The 14,328-nt window shown below is 32.2% G+C and overlaps 1 protein-coding gene across 1 annotated transcript; it reads left to right on the top strand.

Annotated features, from left to right (window-relative positions):
- Positions 1–8,068: 8,068 nt before the first annotated feature.
- Positions 8,069–14,037, top strand: LOC139502222 (uncharacterized). Its single transcript, XM_071291656.1, has 5 exons — positions 8,069–8,353; positions 9,740–9,835; positions 11,272–11,359; positions 12,066–13,330; positions 13,924–14,037. The coding sequence occupies exons 1-4, from the start codon at positions 8,243–8,245 to the stop codon at positions 13,064–13,066; spliced, it is 1,296 nt and encodes a 431-aa protein (XP_071147757.1). The 5' UTR covers positions 8,069–8,242; the 3' UTR covers positions 13,067–13,330; positions 13,924–14,037.
- Positions 14,038–14,328: the final 291 nt, after the last annotated feature.

Here is a 14,328-nt window from a genome sequence, read left to right as displayed (position 1 = left end):
TTCTTGTCTTTAAGTTTGCTAATATGCTTGGTCTTTTTTCCATTTGGTGCTTCTTTGTTACATATTTGTTTGTTCTGTTAGTGATTAAGATTATAACACAATGTTGACTGCTGTATTCCTATTTTTGACATTTTTACTTAATAATATTATGTCTGTTTGTTTTGTTCACGCATCGTTGTCAATAAAATTGAATTTGATGCGACTGTCATACCAGTAAGAGGTTTAGCTAGCTATAACACCAGGTTCAATCCATCTTTTCTACATAAGAATGCTTGTATCAAGTAAGGAATATGACAGTTGTTATCCACCATTCGTTTAATGTGTTTAAGTTTTTGATTTGCCATTTAATTAAGGACTCTCGTTTCGAATTTTCCTCGGAGTTCAGTAATTTTATGATTTTATGTATACCGCTTATCAATGGTTATAAATTGATTTGCAGTAACAAATCCGGGTCATTAACCAAAACAGAGGTAAACTATTAGATGAAAACAATGGAACAACAGAAACACTGTACTGCTGCAAAGCAAACGCCAACATATAGAACTATTTGATAACAACTGCCATATTCCTGACTTGGAACAGGACATGTAAAACATGTGTTACTACTCTCCTTTAACAGAAAATCCAAATGTCACTAATGTACTGCTAATGGGTTATTGTCCTCCCGTACTCGAACAGGTCGACAACTTTTCCGTATTCATTGATCTTAACCATGTTCTCTGTTGTTACACATTTGACAACCGCAAGTACGAGGGGAAACCGCGATGAATGAACAAGTTTTATGACGAAGTCTTTATTACTAACAAATCAAACTCATGATAGATATCAAGATGGAAATTTCAAATTTGCCTCAGACGTGCGTTTTGTCTACACAAGACTCATCAGTGACGATTTAATCAAAAATTGTTAAAAAGAAAAAATAAAGTATGAAGTTGAAGAGCTAAAAGAACCCATGGACAATATACCATAAATAAGTTAACATCGCTGTAATATCTCCCTTACTTTCAGTGTTCTTTTTAAGGCAAGTCCATGAGTCCGTACTCATGAAAATCTGTCTGGACTCATCATTTTCAAAACTGGTGATTCCAAAGATGCATCAAGACAGAAATATTTTGTATAAACTGAACATAATATGATCATTTTATAGAAAAAGAATCTAAATTTAATGTCATTGCATTGCTTTATTATGTCATGGAGACTAACCTGATATTGTACATTGCAATAAAATGTCTTTTTTTTTTATTACTGTTGGCAAAAAATGACAAATCCCTAAAAATCCTAGTGAAAACCCTAAATTTTCACATGCTTCGTGATTTAGTGTTGACTGTTTCTCTTCAACATCGTACTTCATTTGACCTTTTTTTATACGAGCGTCACTGATGAGTAACTTGGTTCGGCGTTCTTAATTGTAATCATGGTACCTACGATAAGTTTTTTTGTATCAATGCCAGGATAGGTAAACATGGTAAACTCCGTTACTAAACCTCAAAAGTAATTTAAATGCCACAGTTTTCGATCAACAATCAATGGATGAACATTTTTTAAGTCGATTATACAATACGAAATGAAAATGAATAAAAAAAAACGTAAACAGATGACATAGTCTAGTGTATATGCATGGATTGGTTCAATATTTTCCTTAACATGATAATGACCAGAAACTCGTTTCATATGACTTTAAGTGACATTTAATAATTCATTTATCAAATCTTAAAAGTTTTAGTGTTGAACTGCTTGTTTGTCCTGTTGGAAACCACATTGACGATGAGTAATTATCCGCTGAACACTAACCATTCATCATGTTTACTTGTTCTTTATTAATTTATTTCATGGACAGTTCTAGGTCTTAAGTCTGATACTGCCAGTACCTTGTTAATAAAGTGCATAAAGTTGACGGCAACTGTATAATGCGCCTTTTAAATAATTTTATACAACCGTGTTTAAAATATTTTTGAATAAGAATAGGAATAAGAATTTTTAACCGGATTTTTGTGACAAAAATGTCGGTTATTGATTTGGGGATGTACGGCGGGCGGCCGGGCAGTCGGGCGGCCGGGCGGGTGGCAATCAAATGTTGTCCGTGCATTAACTCATGAACCGTTCAGCCAAAGCTTTTAAAATTTTAATATGTTGTTACTGACAACTAAATGAAGGTCAAGTTCAATAATGGCGATTTTGACTTTTACCGTTTAGGAGTTATGGTTCTTGAAAAATTGGAAAATGGAGTTTTCAGTCGTGTCCGTGCATTTACGCATGAACTGTTTTACCAAAGCTTCCCAAATTTTAATATGTTGTTACTGATGAAAAAATGGAGGTCAAGTTCAATAATGACGATTTTGACCTTTACCGTTCAGGAGTTATGGTTCTTGAAAGATTGCAAAATGGAGTTTTCAGTTGTGTCCGTGCATTTACGCATGAACTGTTTTACCAAAGCTTCCCAAATTTTTATATGTTGTTACTGATGACAAAATAGAGGTCAAGTTCAATAATGACGATATTGACTTTTACCGTTCAGGCGTTATGGTTCTTGAAAGATTGTAAAATGGCGTTTCCATTCACGTTGTTGCATTTACTCATGAACCATTCAATCTAAGCTTTTCAAATTTTAATATGTTGATACTGATGACAAAATGGAGGTCAAATTTGATATTGACGATTTTCACTTTCACCATTCATCAGTAATGGTTCTTGTGATATTGCCAGGACACAAATAAATATTAATAAATCCGGTTTGCTGTCGTTGTGACAGCCTCTTGTCTTATGATAAAATGATGAATGCATGCCATTAAAATCCACATTACTAGTAAGGTTAATTAAAATTTAATCTATAAAGCATGAAACGGGCATATAGAAAACGGCAAAAATACGGTGTAACTTGTAACATTAAATAAGCATAAATTAGAGTTTTTGACCTAAAACTTATACAAACTCAACATACTTTCCTGCATTTTCGTATAATAGAATTGTTCGGATTCGGACATCACACGAAATTCATCGCAAAAAAAATCAAAAGCGATCATGGTAGATAAGTTTGGAATGATCTTTGTTATGTGTAAGAAGTAGTAATTTGGAAGGACTAATAATCGAAATGGAAGAATCGACAAGAAAAATATGTAATGACAATCTTTTTATTTTCAAAATAACTTGGTATTCCAAATGTGCATAACCAGAGGTTTAAAATAATCTGCAACATAATTTAATGATTCGATAGTACAGACTGAACACCTGAATTTTTAAATGTCCAGCTAGTATGTTACAATCTTAAGAAATGACTTTTTCACGCTACGCGCTTGTTTTCTGGAGGAAAATGCCGACGTCGTAAATGGTGTTAGTAATTTGAAGATGTTAAGTTTGTGGACTCAGCTTTGTTCACGCCGTCAATGTATTTGTCAATAAAACTGAAACTGTCACATATTAAATTCAATTCATTTTTTTTTGGTTATGTATGTAGCACATGACTTGTAGCTTTGTGAAAGAATGGTTTACTTTAAAAAAAAAAATACAGGAAGACTTGACAACAAGTTAAAGCAGAATAATAAGAAATAAAATCACAAAAATGCTGAACTCGGAGCAAAATTCAAAAAGGAAAGTTTATAATCAAAGGCAAAATCAAAAGCTCAAACACATTTTAAGAATATATAACAACTGTCATATTCCTGACTTGGTACATACTTTTTTCTTATGTAGACAATGGTGGATTAAAACTGGTTGTATTTTTATCTATACCTCTCACTTTTATGACAGTCGCATAAAATTCAATTATGGGAAGCAGATTATGCAAATTATACAGGAATTCATGATATTTCATATGCATTAACGACAAATCGATGATATTTAGTTGATTGTCAATGATATATGACATGAATTATCATTGATATGGTTATATTTATAAATTAACTGTTTACAAATTTAGAATTTTTGAAATACTAAGGCTTTTCTACCTCAGGCATAGATTACCTTAGCTGGATTTGGCAAAACTTTTAGAAATCTTGGTCCTCAATGCTCTTCAACTTCGTACTTTATTTGGCCTTTTTAACTTTTTTGGATTCAAGCGTCACTGATGAGTCTTTTGTAGACGAAACGCGCGTCTGGCGTATAAACAAAATTTAGTCCTGGTATCTATGATGAGTTTATTTAATATCAGTTAATGGCGAAGTCACATGCCGATTTTACTCTTCCGGAGCACCTGAAAGTATCCTATGGTTTTGATCGGGTCATGATGTTTATTCCTTAGTTTCCTATGTTGTGTGTCGTGTACTGGTGCTTGTCTGTTAATATTTCCTTCTTTTTTAGAAATGGCATTGTCAGGTTATTTTCTACTTAGTTTTTCAACGAGTTTCAACGTTCCTTTGGCATCTTTCTCTTCCCTTTTACAGGCCTATTTTTAGTATTATTATGACTTTCGTTTCAGTGAATATATAACAAACATTATAAATTGTACCTCCCTGGCACAAACTGCATCTGTGTTTCGACATGTTTGCATGTTTATGTTTTATTACAAGGAAAATGATCAATATTCGACACCACTGTCCGCAGACAGTACCTCTGTGGGGTACAAGAATCTGTCTAGTTAAAGATTAATCAATGACTGATCGAGTATTGCAAGTTCATTAAATTGAAAGAATTGCATACTCAACACTTATCAATGTATACAAAGGTAATACGCAACATAATATTCCAATGTATTAAACAAAATAAATGAAGCATTTTTATGAAAAATTTAGTTATAATAATAAACAAACATATATAATAGACAACAATAAACTAACTGTAATATTCATAAACATATTGAAGAAGTGCTCTAGAAGAAAAGTATCTGATTTTTAGAAAACTAAAAAGAAAATTTAGAATAAACGACAACTACTGAGGAATAAAAAAAAGAGAAAATATCTTCACATACCAAGAGAAGAGAAGATAGATTTTACAATAAGTGATACTTATTGAAGATGAAATTCTATTATTTTTTAAATTTTAATTTTAAACAAGTAATATTAATTTATTGAAAAATTAAATAAAAAATTATGACAAAATGCCGCCTTCCAAAGATAAATTCAGAAAGGGGAAGTAAAAAAGTACTTACAAAATCGAATGTTATCAACCAATAGAACAGGTGGAAAACAACAGTCACATTCCTGGCTTAGTACATGCATTTCCCGTAGGTAATGATGGGATAGTCCCGGTTTTATAGCTTGCTAAACCTCCCATTCGTATAACAGTTGTTCAAAGTTCAGTTATATTGACAAAATTAAGTCAGCAATCCACAAACAGACACAAAAGGCTAATGTGACAATAATTGGGACCAAGTACCAAAACTGTTTAAAATATATTACAGACATGCAACACAACTGACTGAAAAATTGAAGAAAACATGCATGGAAATATAAAAAGAACTTCAACAACAAAGTTGCAGTTAATAGTTAATTTGACAATGACGTTAACAAAAAAGTTTTGCAAGTTGGTAGTAAATTGACTCAGATACCGATTAATATATTTTTCTAGTTGATTAACATAGCATATACAGGATATACTTTCTCGATGAAGTACAATCGAAATAAAATATGAATATAAGGGTAAACAAACGGAAACATTACTTTAGAAACCTATTGCGTCCGAATCGCATCTCAGGACCCACCTGCATGCATCAGGAACGCCTAAAGCAAAAGAAAAAAAAACACGATAGAGGAATATGACAGGTGTTAACCATTCGTTTGATATGTTTGAGCTTTAAAAAGTTAGTTTGCCATGCCTTTCCATTTTTGATTTAGCCGGGAGTTCGGTATTTTTGTTATTTTACTTTTATAAGTTCAACGGATATATATAAAATGACATATATCCTTTATCCTAGGTCGTATATAAGCTTTGGTCCTTTTTATAAGCATCATTAGAACTGAGGACATGGAACTCTTGAAGTTTTTACTCAAATATTGTATATTGTTGTTGTTTTTGTAGGTTTTAGTAATGTAGCAATACATATTTTAATTTAATTGAACTAATCTGCCCCAATATATGGATTAAACTGTTGCTTCATCAGATATTAGAAGATGTGGTATGAGTGCCAATAAGACAACTCTCCATCCGAGTCACAATTTGTAAGAGAAAAAAAAACATTAATGTTTAGATAAACTATACCGGGTCCATAGTTGTAACGTGACCTCTAAATGTCTGTTTTTTGGTTGTATGTTGTTGTTGGGTTGTAATTCTTTTGACATACAAAACGCATCTGTTTTCTTTTAAAACATGTACATAATAACATGAAATATAGACTTTTCTGTAAATTGATATATTGCATAAATATAAACATACATTGTGTGATACATAATGTTAAGTATAATTATTCAAGTGTAAAACCTTGTATCTGTCAGTAAAAAAATCTTAATATTATGTAAATATATTTTAAAAGATATTTTACTGCATTTAATATAACAGACAGAGATGTTACTTCATCTTCTCATATGATTTAAATGAAATGTTGAGAGCGTGGGAAAGACACTAGAAAGACAAGATTTGAGAATTTAATATTGTACATTAAGTAAACATTTATCATATAACTGACCCCAAATAAAATATTTAAATGGTTTAATTCATAAGATTTTACGGTGGAGCCAATCGTTTGTGAACTATGTTGATGGATTTATTACTAAAAATTAAATACTATTTTGAATAATGCTAAATAAGTTGTAATTTATATTTTTCCAATTCTATCCGCGGCAATTAACAAGTTAGACTATCGCCAACACATGCTGTGTCGTATATTTACCATCATGAGTAAGCGAATGTTTAGCACGAGTACCAAATTGACTCCAATATTACAAATATAAAAAAAAAACGAAAAAGGGGGAAGTATTCAGTTACAAAGCTAGTTTCACCCCGTTGCATGTAAATGTGCGTGCTTGTGTCGGGAACATAGGACAAATAGATATGAGACAGGCACATTAACACCTGGATATGATACTCATTAGTAGGAAAAGTTCACGCACTATGAACCATTAAATGACTCTTTCCAGCAACGTCAACAAGCGCATGTAGTACCATAATTATCAAAATATTAAGTTTCAATAACATTTAATTGTGTCTTTCATTAAAAAACTTGCATATAAGGTGTGTGTTCAAATTCAAATTAGAAGCAAACACGATTATATTGAAACAAAATTATTATAAAAATGTATATAAACTCTTCATAGATATAAGGTTAATAATTTTATACGACAGCCGTGCGTTTCATCTACACAAGACTCATCAATAACACGCGAAATAAAATACAAAGTTAAAGAGCATCAGTAACCCTCGAATAAAAGATAGTTAAAACGGCAAAATAAAATACAAAGTCGAAGAGCATCAGTAACGCTCGAATAAAAGTTAGTTAAAACGGCAAAATAAATTAAATACAAAGTTAAAGAGCATCAATAACGCTCGAATAAAATATAGTTAAAACGGACAAATAAAATACGATGTTGAATAGCATTTAGGACTCACCATTCCGAAAGTTTGAGCAGAAACGCCTAACTTGAAGTTACTCTATTTCCGGGTAGAAAATACTAAGAACATGTCAATTTAAAAGTAATAAGTTTAGTAAACAGTTAATTTATGATCATGACCTATTCAATGATAAGCAATGTCAACGACCAGTTGAAAAAATCCACTTAATAAAATAGCTACAGTCTTCCGACCCTCATTCCGATCTTGGTTTTGATGACTTATACATGTATGGACGAAACTGTTAATCAAGATTGATTGTGGGATTTGATTGTACGGTAAAAAAAAGTTTAATAATATTAGTTTCTTTCTATTATTGCAAATTTAAGGACATGTTTTATTGAAACAAATTATTCGGTACCTACGGAGGCATGTTTTGTTTTTGAATTTGTCTAATGACTAATAACAGATAAAGTAACACCATTAAACGAGTCTTCTGTGTTCACCGTTCTGAACCATTTATCTGTAACGGTATTCATCAGGTAAAACAGGTGTTCATTTCTTCACTGAGGGGGCGTGGTTTTCCCACAATTTGAAGACATATTGTCGCGTGCCATTTCGAAGTAAAATATACAAATATGCATATTGAAAATACATTCCATTACATTGTCCAATGAGATAACAATATTATTTTAACTTTTACATAAGATATGGTTTGATTGACATAAATGAAAAACATATTTTGAAAAGAGTTTTATAAGACAGAACAAGTGTTGCATTTCATGTAAGATAATGAAAAAGTGTATTTGACTTGTTCATTTCATGGAAAATGAATAATAATAATGATACAGTAGGGTCAAGTCAGAATCAAGACAAAATGACCGAAGATTTAGATAAAGAGACAGACAAAGTTTCATCTTCTGCACCTGACAGGCGAAAGGTATGTAATATTTGTCTTAAACATTTTCAGTGAGCGTCGTTTTTTTTTCTTCATATTTTAGTGTTTTTGTCAAACTTGGAATTTGGATTTGAATTTACATTTTTATTTCATGTTAAAAAATACCAGCGATTCAATGTCTATGATTTTGATCGCCATACGCGCGATTTTCTTTAAAATGTATGTGCAATTTGTTTAGAACTCAGATTTAGTTTAGACACGTGACGAGAGCGAGCTTGACGTATGCAACGGACACTTAACTTTTTTAGCATAAGAAATTAAAAGTTAATTGTAGACCTCAAAATGTCTTTATTTGGTTTAATTATTTGTTTACTTTTTTTTACAGTCAACATATTATCAATAATAGCCACGGTTTCAACTCAGAGCTTGTCGGCCATAATAAAACTGTCTTCAGAAAACTAAAAAAATAAATAAAAGGAAGCTCTTTCTAATATGATCTATTGTCCTTAATGAAGTTATTGCCTTTTTATGAAGAAATTTAGTTACATATTTATTTAAGTTTTTGTCAACATTATTGAAAACTATTATGGACAGATAGAAAATTAAATAGCAATCATTTTCAGCAAAACAAGATCTAATAATAGGTTTAATTTCGAAAATCGTTAGGCGACATCTTTAAGAAGTTATTGCTTTAAGATGATAGTTCTAGCCAAACTTGTGTTTTATCGCTTATTTTTTTCTGACTATAATAGAAAGAGAAACTTTATAAACAAAAAATACCCTGACAAGGCATGTTCTACAAATAAGTCTATAATTCTGAAATCGTTGGTCCACTCTATAGCATTCATTAAAAATAAATTATCATTTTTTTTTTCGTTTTTGCTTAATCAATATTGTATTGAAAACTGTAAAAGATGTAGATGGACACAGTAGAAACATTGAATTATCAGCAAGACAAGATATGCAAAAAAAGCCTGTTTAGAGATATTTGTCGGTTGTCCTCTCATACGAGTTACTGTCCTTGAATGACTAATGGTTTCTCTACAATTTGTTCATAAGTCTATACTTATTGTGACTAAGAGCTTGGCATATTATATGTATACCTATATCTGTTTTTGAAAGACCGTTTTGTTACCTCTAGATTTCTGTACTTAAATGTTGCTCTCTCATTAAGGATTTGCATACCCAACCGATTCTTTAATTATACTAATCGTAACGTATACAAATGAAAAAAAGGCACAAATTGAATCAAGTAGAAAATCCAACTGCATAAAACGTAGATTGATTGACTAATTGTTGGTTGTCCAGTGACAAATATTTCATGCATGTTAAGGACGAGCAACTACTGTAGAGGTTATATTGAAGGGTTAGTCACATACAGTGCTAGTTAGCATAAAGTTTAATTATTCTGATATTTTATTTACATAGACTTCTAAGCCTATCATGGAGAAGAGAAGAAGAGCAAGAATCAATGCCAGTCTTACAGAATTGAAAACATTTCTTTTAGATGTCATTAAAAAAGAAGTAAGTATAGGTTTTTCATTCGAAGAAAACGGTAAAACGTCTGTACAATTGTGTCTGTACAATTGTTTTTTTTTAATGTACCACCAAAAATGGGTTTTGTTAAAATATATGGAATTATTTTGTTTCCGATGAATAAAGTAGATATATAGAATTTAACAAATAGCGTGAAAAGGCATTTTGGTATAAAAATAATGAAATTAGCCCAACCACTATCCAATAGATTCTATAACAGTGAGTTGACCAGATTTAAACATGTGTAGTAGTAGTAATAATTAATTTCGAGTAGAACAAAAAGTAATTCGCTTTGGTATTTTGTGTCCGGAGTGGGTTTCTGATTGACTGTCCTCTGAAGGCAGAGAACCACTAAGGGATTACAATGAAAAATTATCTTAATTGTCTAGTTAACGTGGCAAAATATTTGGAGCCGAAACAACTGTGATATATAACAATCATGCACAGACGCTTCAAGGAAAAGGGGAACTTGAGATTATCCCATGTGCCATATCCATATTTTTTAAGTTCACTTAAGGAAACTAAATTTTAAGGAAATCAAAGAATGTAGAACGGGAACGAGGAATGTGATCAGAAGAAAGAACATATATATATATATATATATATTCTGTTAGATATTCTGTTCCCAGTCCAAGATACAACAACCCAAACAAATAGCAGAAAACAGCGCAAGGCCCTTAGAAGCATTCTTCGTGAAACATGTTTACAAACATTTTACTGTAAATTCGCCTCCATATTCATATATAACATTTAAAAGTGTTTTCCCACTATCATGAATATTCAGATCAGGAAAAACATATTGAAAGTACATCAAATATTGCTATGGTTCATTATAAATATATCTAATGCAATATCGTGAAAAAATGAGTTTAAATACCGACACATCAGGTATGAAACTAACGAAGGTAAAATAATTTTCCCACGCTATGGTGTTTACTTCGGAATGCATCAATAACTTGAGGGCTCTTATTTCATATTCTTCAGATAATGCCTCATAATAATTTAGTTAGCGGTCAGACAAAGCTTCTCTTTAAACACTTCATTAATTACTTGTACTTTTAACAAAAACGTAGGCCATCACTGTAGCTTCCATTTATGATATTATAAAACGTTTATTTTAACATCAAACTGTTTAAGCACATTTATTATATTTTATATGGGAGCGGGTTATGCTTTCAGGGGATAAGATTAAATAGCATTGTTAAATTAAAACATCTTATTTATACAAATGAAATGTGTCTGAAGTAGAAGTGTCGTTTATTGGTTTAAGACATATTTAGGGACCTAGCGGCTCTGACTTTTATATCTAAAAAGATAGAGAGCAGTGCCGACAGGAATGATGTTAAACGAAACAGTTGGTTACCCCTTTTCGATGTCATATTAAAACATATATATACATATTTTCATCGTGTTCATGTTTGCAGGGATTAAGACACAACAAAATGGAAAAGGCTGATATACTAGAATTGACAGTTAGACATTTGCGACAGCTCCAAAGACAACAATATACAGGTAGTAACTAGGCTGGTCAGTCATCAAACTGAGACGACATCAATTGATTATCTCGACAAAAATATAATTGAAGCAAAATGAAAAATATGTAGATATACAGCTTTAATCATTGTAAACAAAGAAAAAATACCAAGACTCCAAAATGTCCACAAAAGACATAATTTCTGTATTTATCCAATTAACAACATCGTTCAAGTCACGTGTTCAAGTCCCACCTTTTCCCCAGTCTACCAATTTGTTTTTGCTTTCATACGCACATGCAGTCGCAAAATATTTCATTCATGTTTGGGACGATAATTAACAATCATAAAATAGGAAGGTTGTGTCGAATGGGGTAACCGTAATAAAATAGGTAGGATCTGCATGCCGAGTGGATCGATCGGTGTAAAGGCGGGAATTTCGAATGTTACTTGAAAAAATGGCACACACTGGGGTGCACACATCATGCCATGCAATAAGTCCCGTACAGAGTTGTGCAAGGGTTAACTTTTTATATCGTTTAAGTCAAATTAAACGTGACTCATAATCTCAAAATACCATAATCAGGGTCAGTGATCTCATTTAGACACTGGTCTCTATTGACGAGTTAGTATATGTTATGGGACATATATATAGACTTGTTTAAGAAATGCACAATTTGTCACATCTTTTTAATGATATTTTTCATTTAAGTTTGCAATACAATAAATATCCATTATGTTTGCAGTTTCAACATCCGGTGAAGAATCAACAAGTGACACATTTAGATTAGGTTTCAGTGAATGTACATCGGAAGTGACTAAATTTCTGTCGAGAATTTCTAACATTGAACCTAATTTCCAAGTTAAACTATTGGAACATTTATCAATGTGCTCAAGCTCAAAGAACAGCCTAAAGATCCCTAATATTTCTGTTTCTCCCGTAAGTACAAGCTCTTCTATAAAACCAGACACAACGTTGGAGGAGCATACTTTGGAAAAGTGTTCACCTAGTACAATGGCGTTTGAAAATACTTCAGCCATTTTTAACAGTCACCATACCGACGACAAATTAGTGAAACATGGAAACGTAAGCTCAACCCAAATGTGCAATATATCTTCGCAACAGTTTAAAATGTTGGATGTAGACCGATTGACTGAACACCCATTGAGAGTAAGCACAACAAATATGCACAATTTGTCTTTTCATCAACCTAAAATGTCGGACACAGACAGACCGATACAACAACCAGTAGGCATGTCTACAATAGCAAATGATGCTTCTGTTCAACCTTTTCAACAGCTAAATACATGTGGTACTTCGATTGGAAACGTATCTGGAAATGTTGCTTTTGGAAATATAATAAGCGGCATACAACTAGTTCCTGTCCAGCTTCCGTCTGGCGAAACTTTATATTTTATTCCAACTAATGTATTAACTAATACCTGTGTTCCTATTAGTAAACCATCTGTCCCCATCACAAATTATCTATCTCAAAATACTTCTCAACCAGTAGTGTCGTCTGCATTCCCGTGTGTTCAATCATCCTCAAGAACGGTCATTGAAAACATCCGAATACCATCACGTAGTCAGAGGGAAACGTATACCGAAAAAAACCAAAATGAAAGGGCTCTTAACTTCCATGATAGGACAATAAGAAATAATATAGAACAAAATGCTTCCAGAAATGAGCATCAAATATCATCACAGCAACATGAAGCCTTAGAACCCGTATGGAGGCCATGGTGAAATAATATTTGGTGTTTTAATCTCAGAATGACTTAAACGGTCTATTTCAAGATGATACATTAGAAATGGAGAGAAGAAAATCGCTGATATGGAAATTATTTACAATACAAGTACATGTAGTACCAATTCTATGTTAATAATGGATATTACAAAAACATTGACCCAATCTAAATTTTACTTAAAAAGTGCCATTTTGTTTTAAAAAAATTAGCATTGAGACGAAACTGCTTAACAATATAGACTCATATAATTTTTCCTGTTTGTGTAGTATTGTCAATTTTGATCATCCAATACCTATTAAGTTTACTCGTTGGTAGATTCTTATAGACTCTCTCTCTCTCTCTCTATATATATATATATATATATATACATATAAAAAGAAGATGTGGTATGATTGCCAATGAGACAACTATCCACAAAAGATCAAAATTACACAGACATTTTAAACAACTATAGGTCACCGTACGGCCTTCAACAATGACCAAAGCCCATACTGCATAGTCAGCTATAAAAGACCCCGATAAGACAATGTAAAACAATTCAAACGAGAAAACTAACGGCCTTATTTATGTAAAAAAAAAAGAACGAAAAACAAATATGTAACACATAAACCAACGACAACCACTGAATGAATTACAGGCTCCTGACTTGGGACAGGCACATATATAAATAATGTGGCGGGGTTAAACATGTTAGTGGGATCCCAACCCTCCCCCTAACCTGGGACAGTGGTATAACAGTACAACTATAAAAATCAATTGAAAATGGCTTAACTCATCAGATGGACAAATATACAAGTGGACGTGGCCCGGTACTTATACATCCCGACACAAAAAGACACAATGGACAGATCTGAGAGTACTCGCAGTTATCTGACAGCTAGTTCAAAGCCACTAATAACTAATAAAAAAAATCATATGAGTGAAAATATCTTTACAAAAGCATTTGTCATGCATAGCATTAAGATATTCGATTATTGTTTTTGTTTATGAGAGCATTGACAGATTATCCACATCTGGTTTATGTTTGCATTCATTTCAGCAATCAACATTGGCACCTTTTCGTACCTACGAGATAAAAGTGCCTAAATAATTTGTTTTCTATCATCATATTCAGATGTATCGATTTTGTGTGGAATAGTTTTGGCATTATTTTCAAATGTGAGTGTGGCTTCATTTAACACTTAAAGTTTTCATATTGCTGTATCTCATGCCTACGTTCAATGATGTGATCTGGTGGGAATATCGTCTATTGGTGTGCAA

Source organism: Mytilus edulis, chromosome 13, assembly GCF_963676685.1.
Source record: "Mytilus edulis chromosome 13, xbMytEdul2.2, whole genome shotgun sequence".
NCBI lineage: Eukaryota > Metazoa > Mollusca > Bivalvia > Mytilida > Mytilidae > Mytilus > Mytilus edulis.
This window is presented reverse-complemented; position numbering and strand designations above follow the sequence as displayed.

Coding starts and splice junctions, on each gene's coding strand:
- LOC139502222 (XM_071291656.1), top strand. CDS start 8,243: ATGAATAATAATAATGATACAGTAGGGTCAAGTCAGAATCAAGACAAA. Junction 9,836..11,271: donor TAGATGTCATTAAAAAAGAA/GTAAGTATAGGT, acceptor TCATGTTTGCAG/GGATTAAGACACAACAAAAT. Junction 11,360..12,065: donor CCAAAGACAACAATATACAG/GTAGTAACTAGG, acceptor TTATGTTTGCAG/TTTCAACATCCGGTGAAGAA.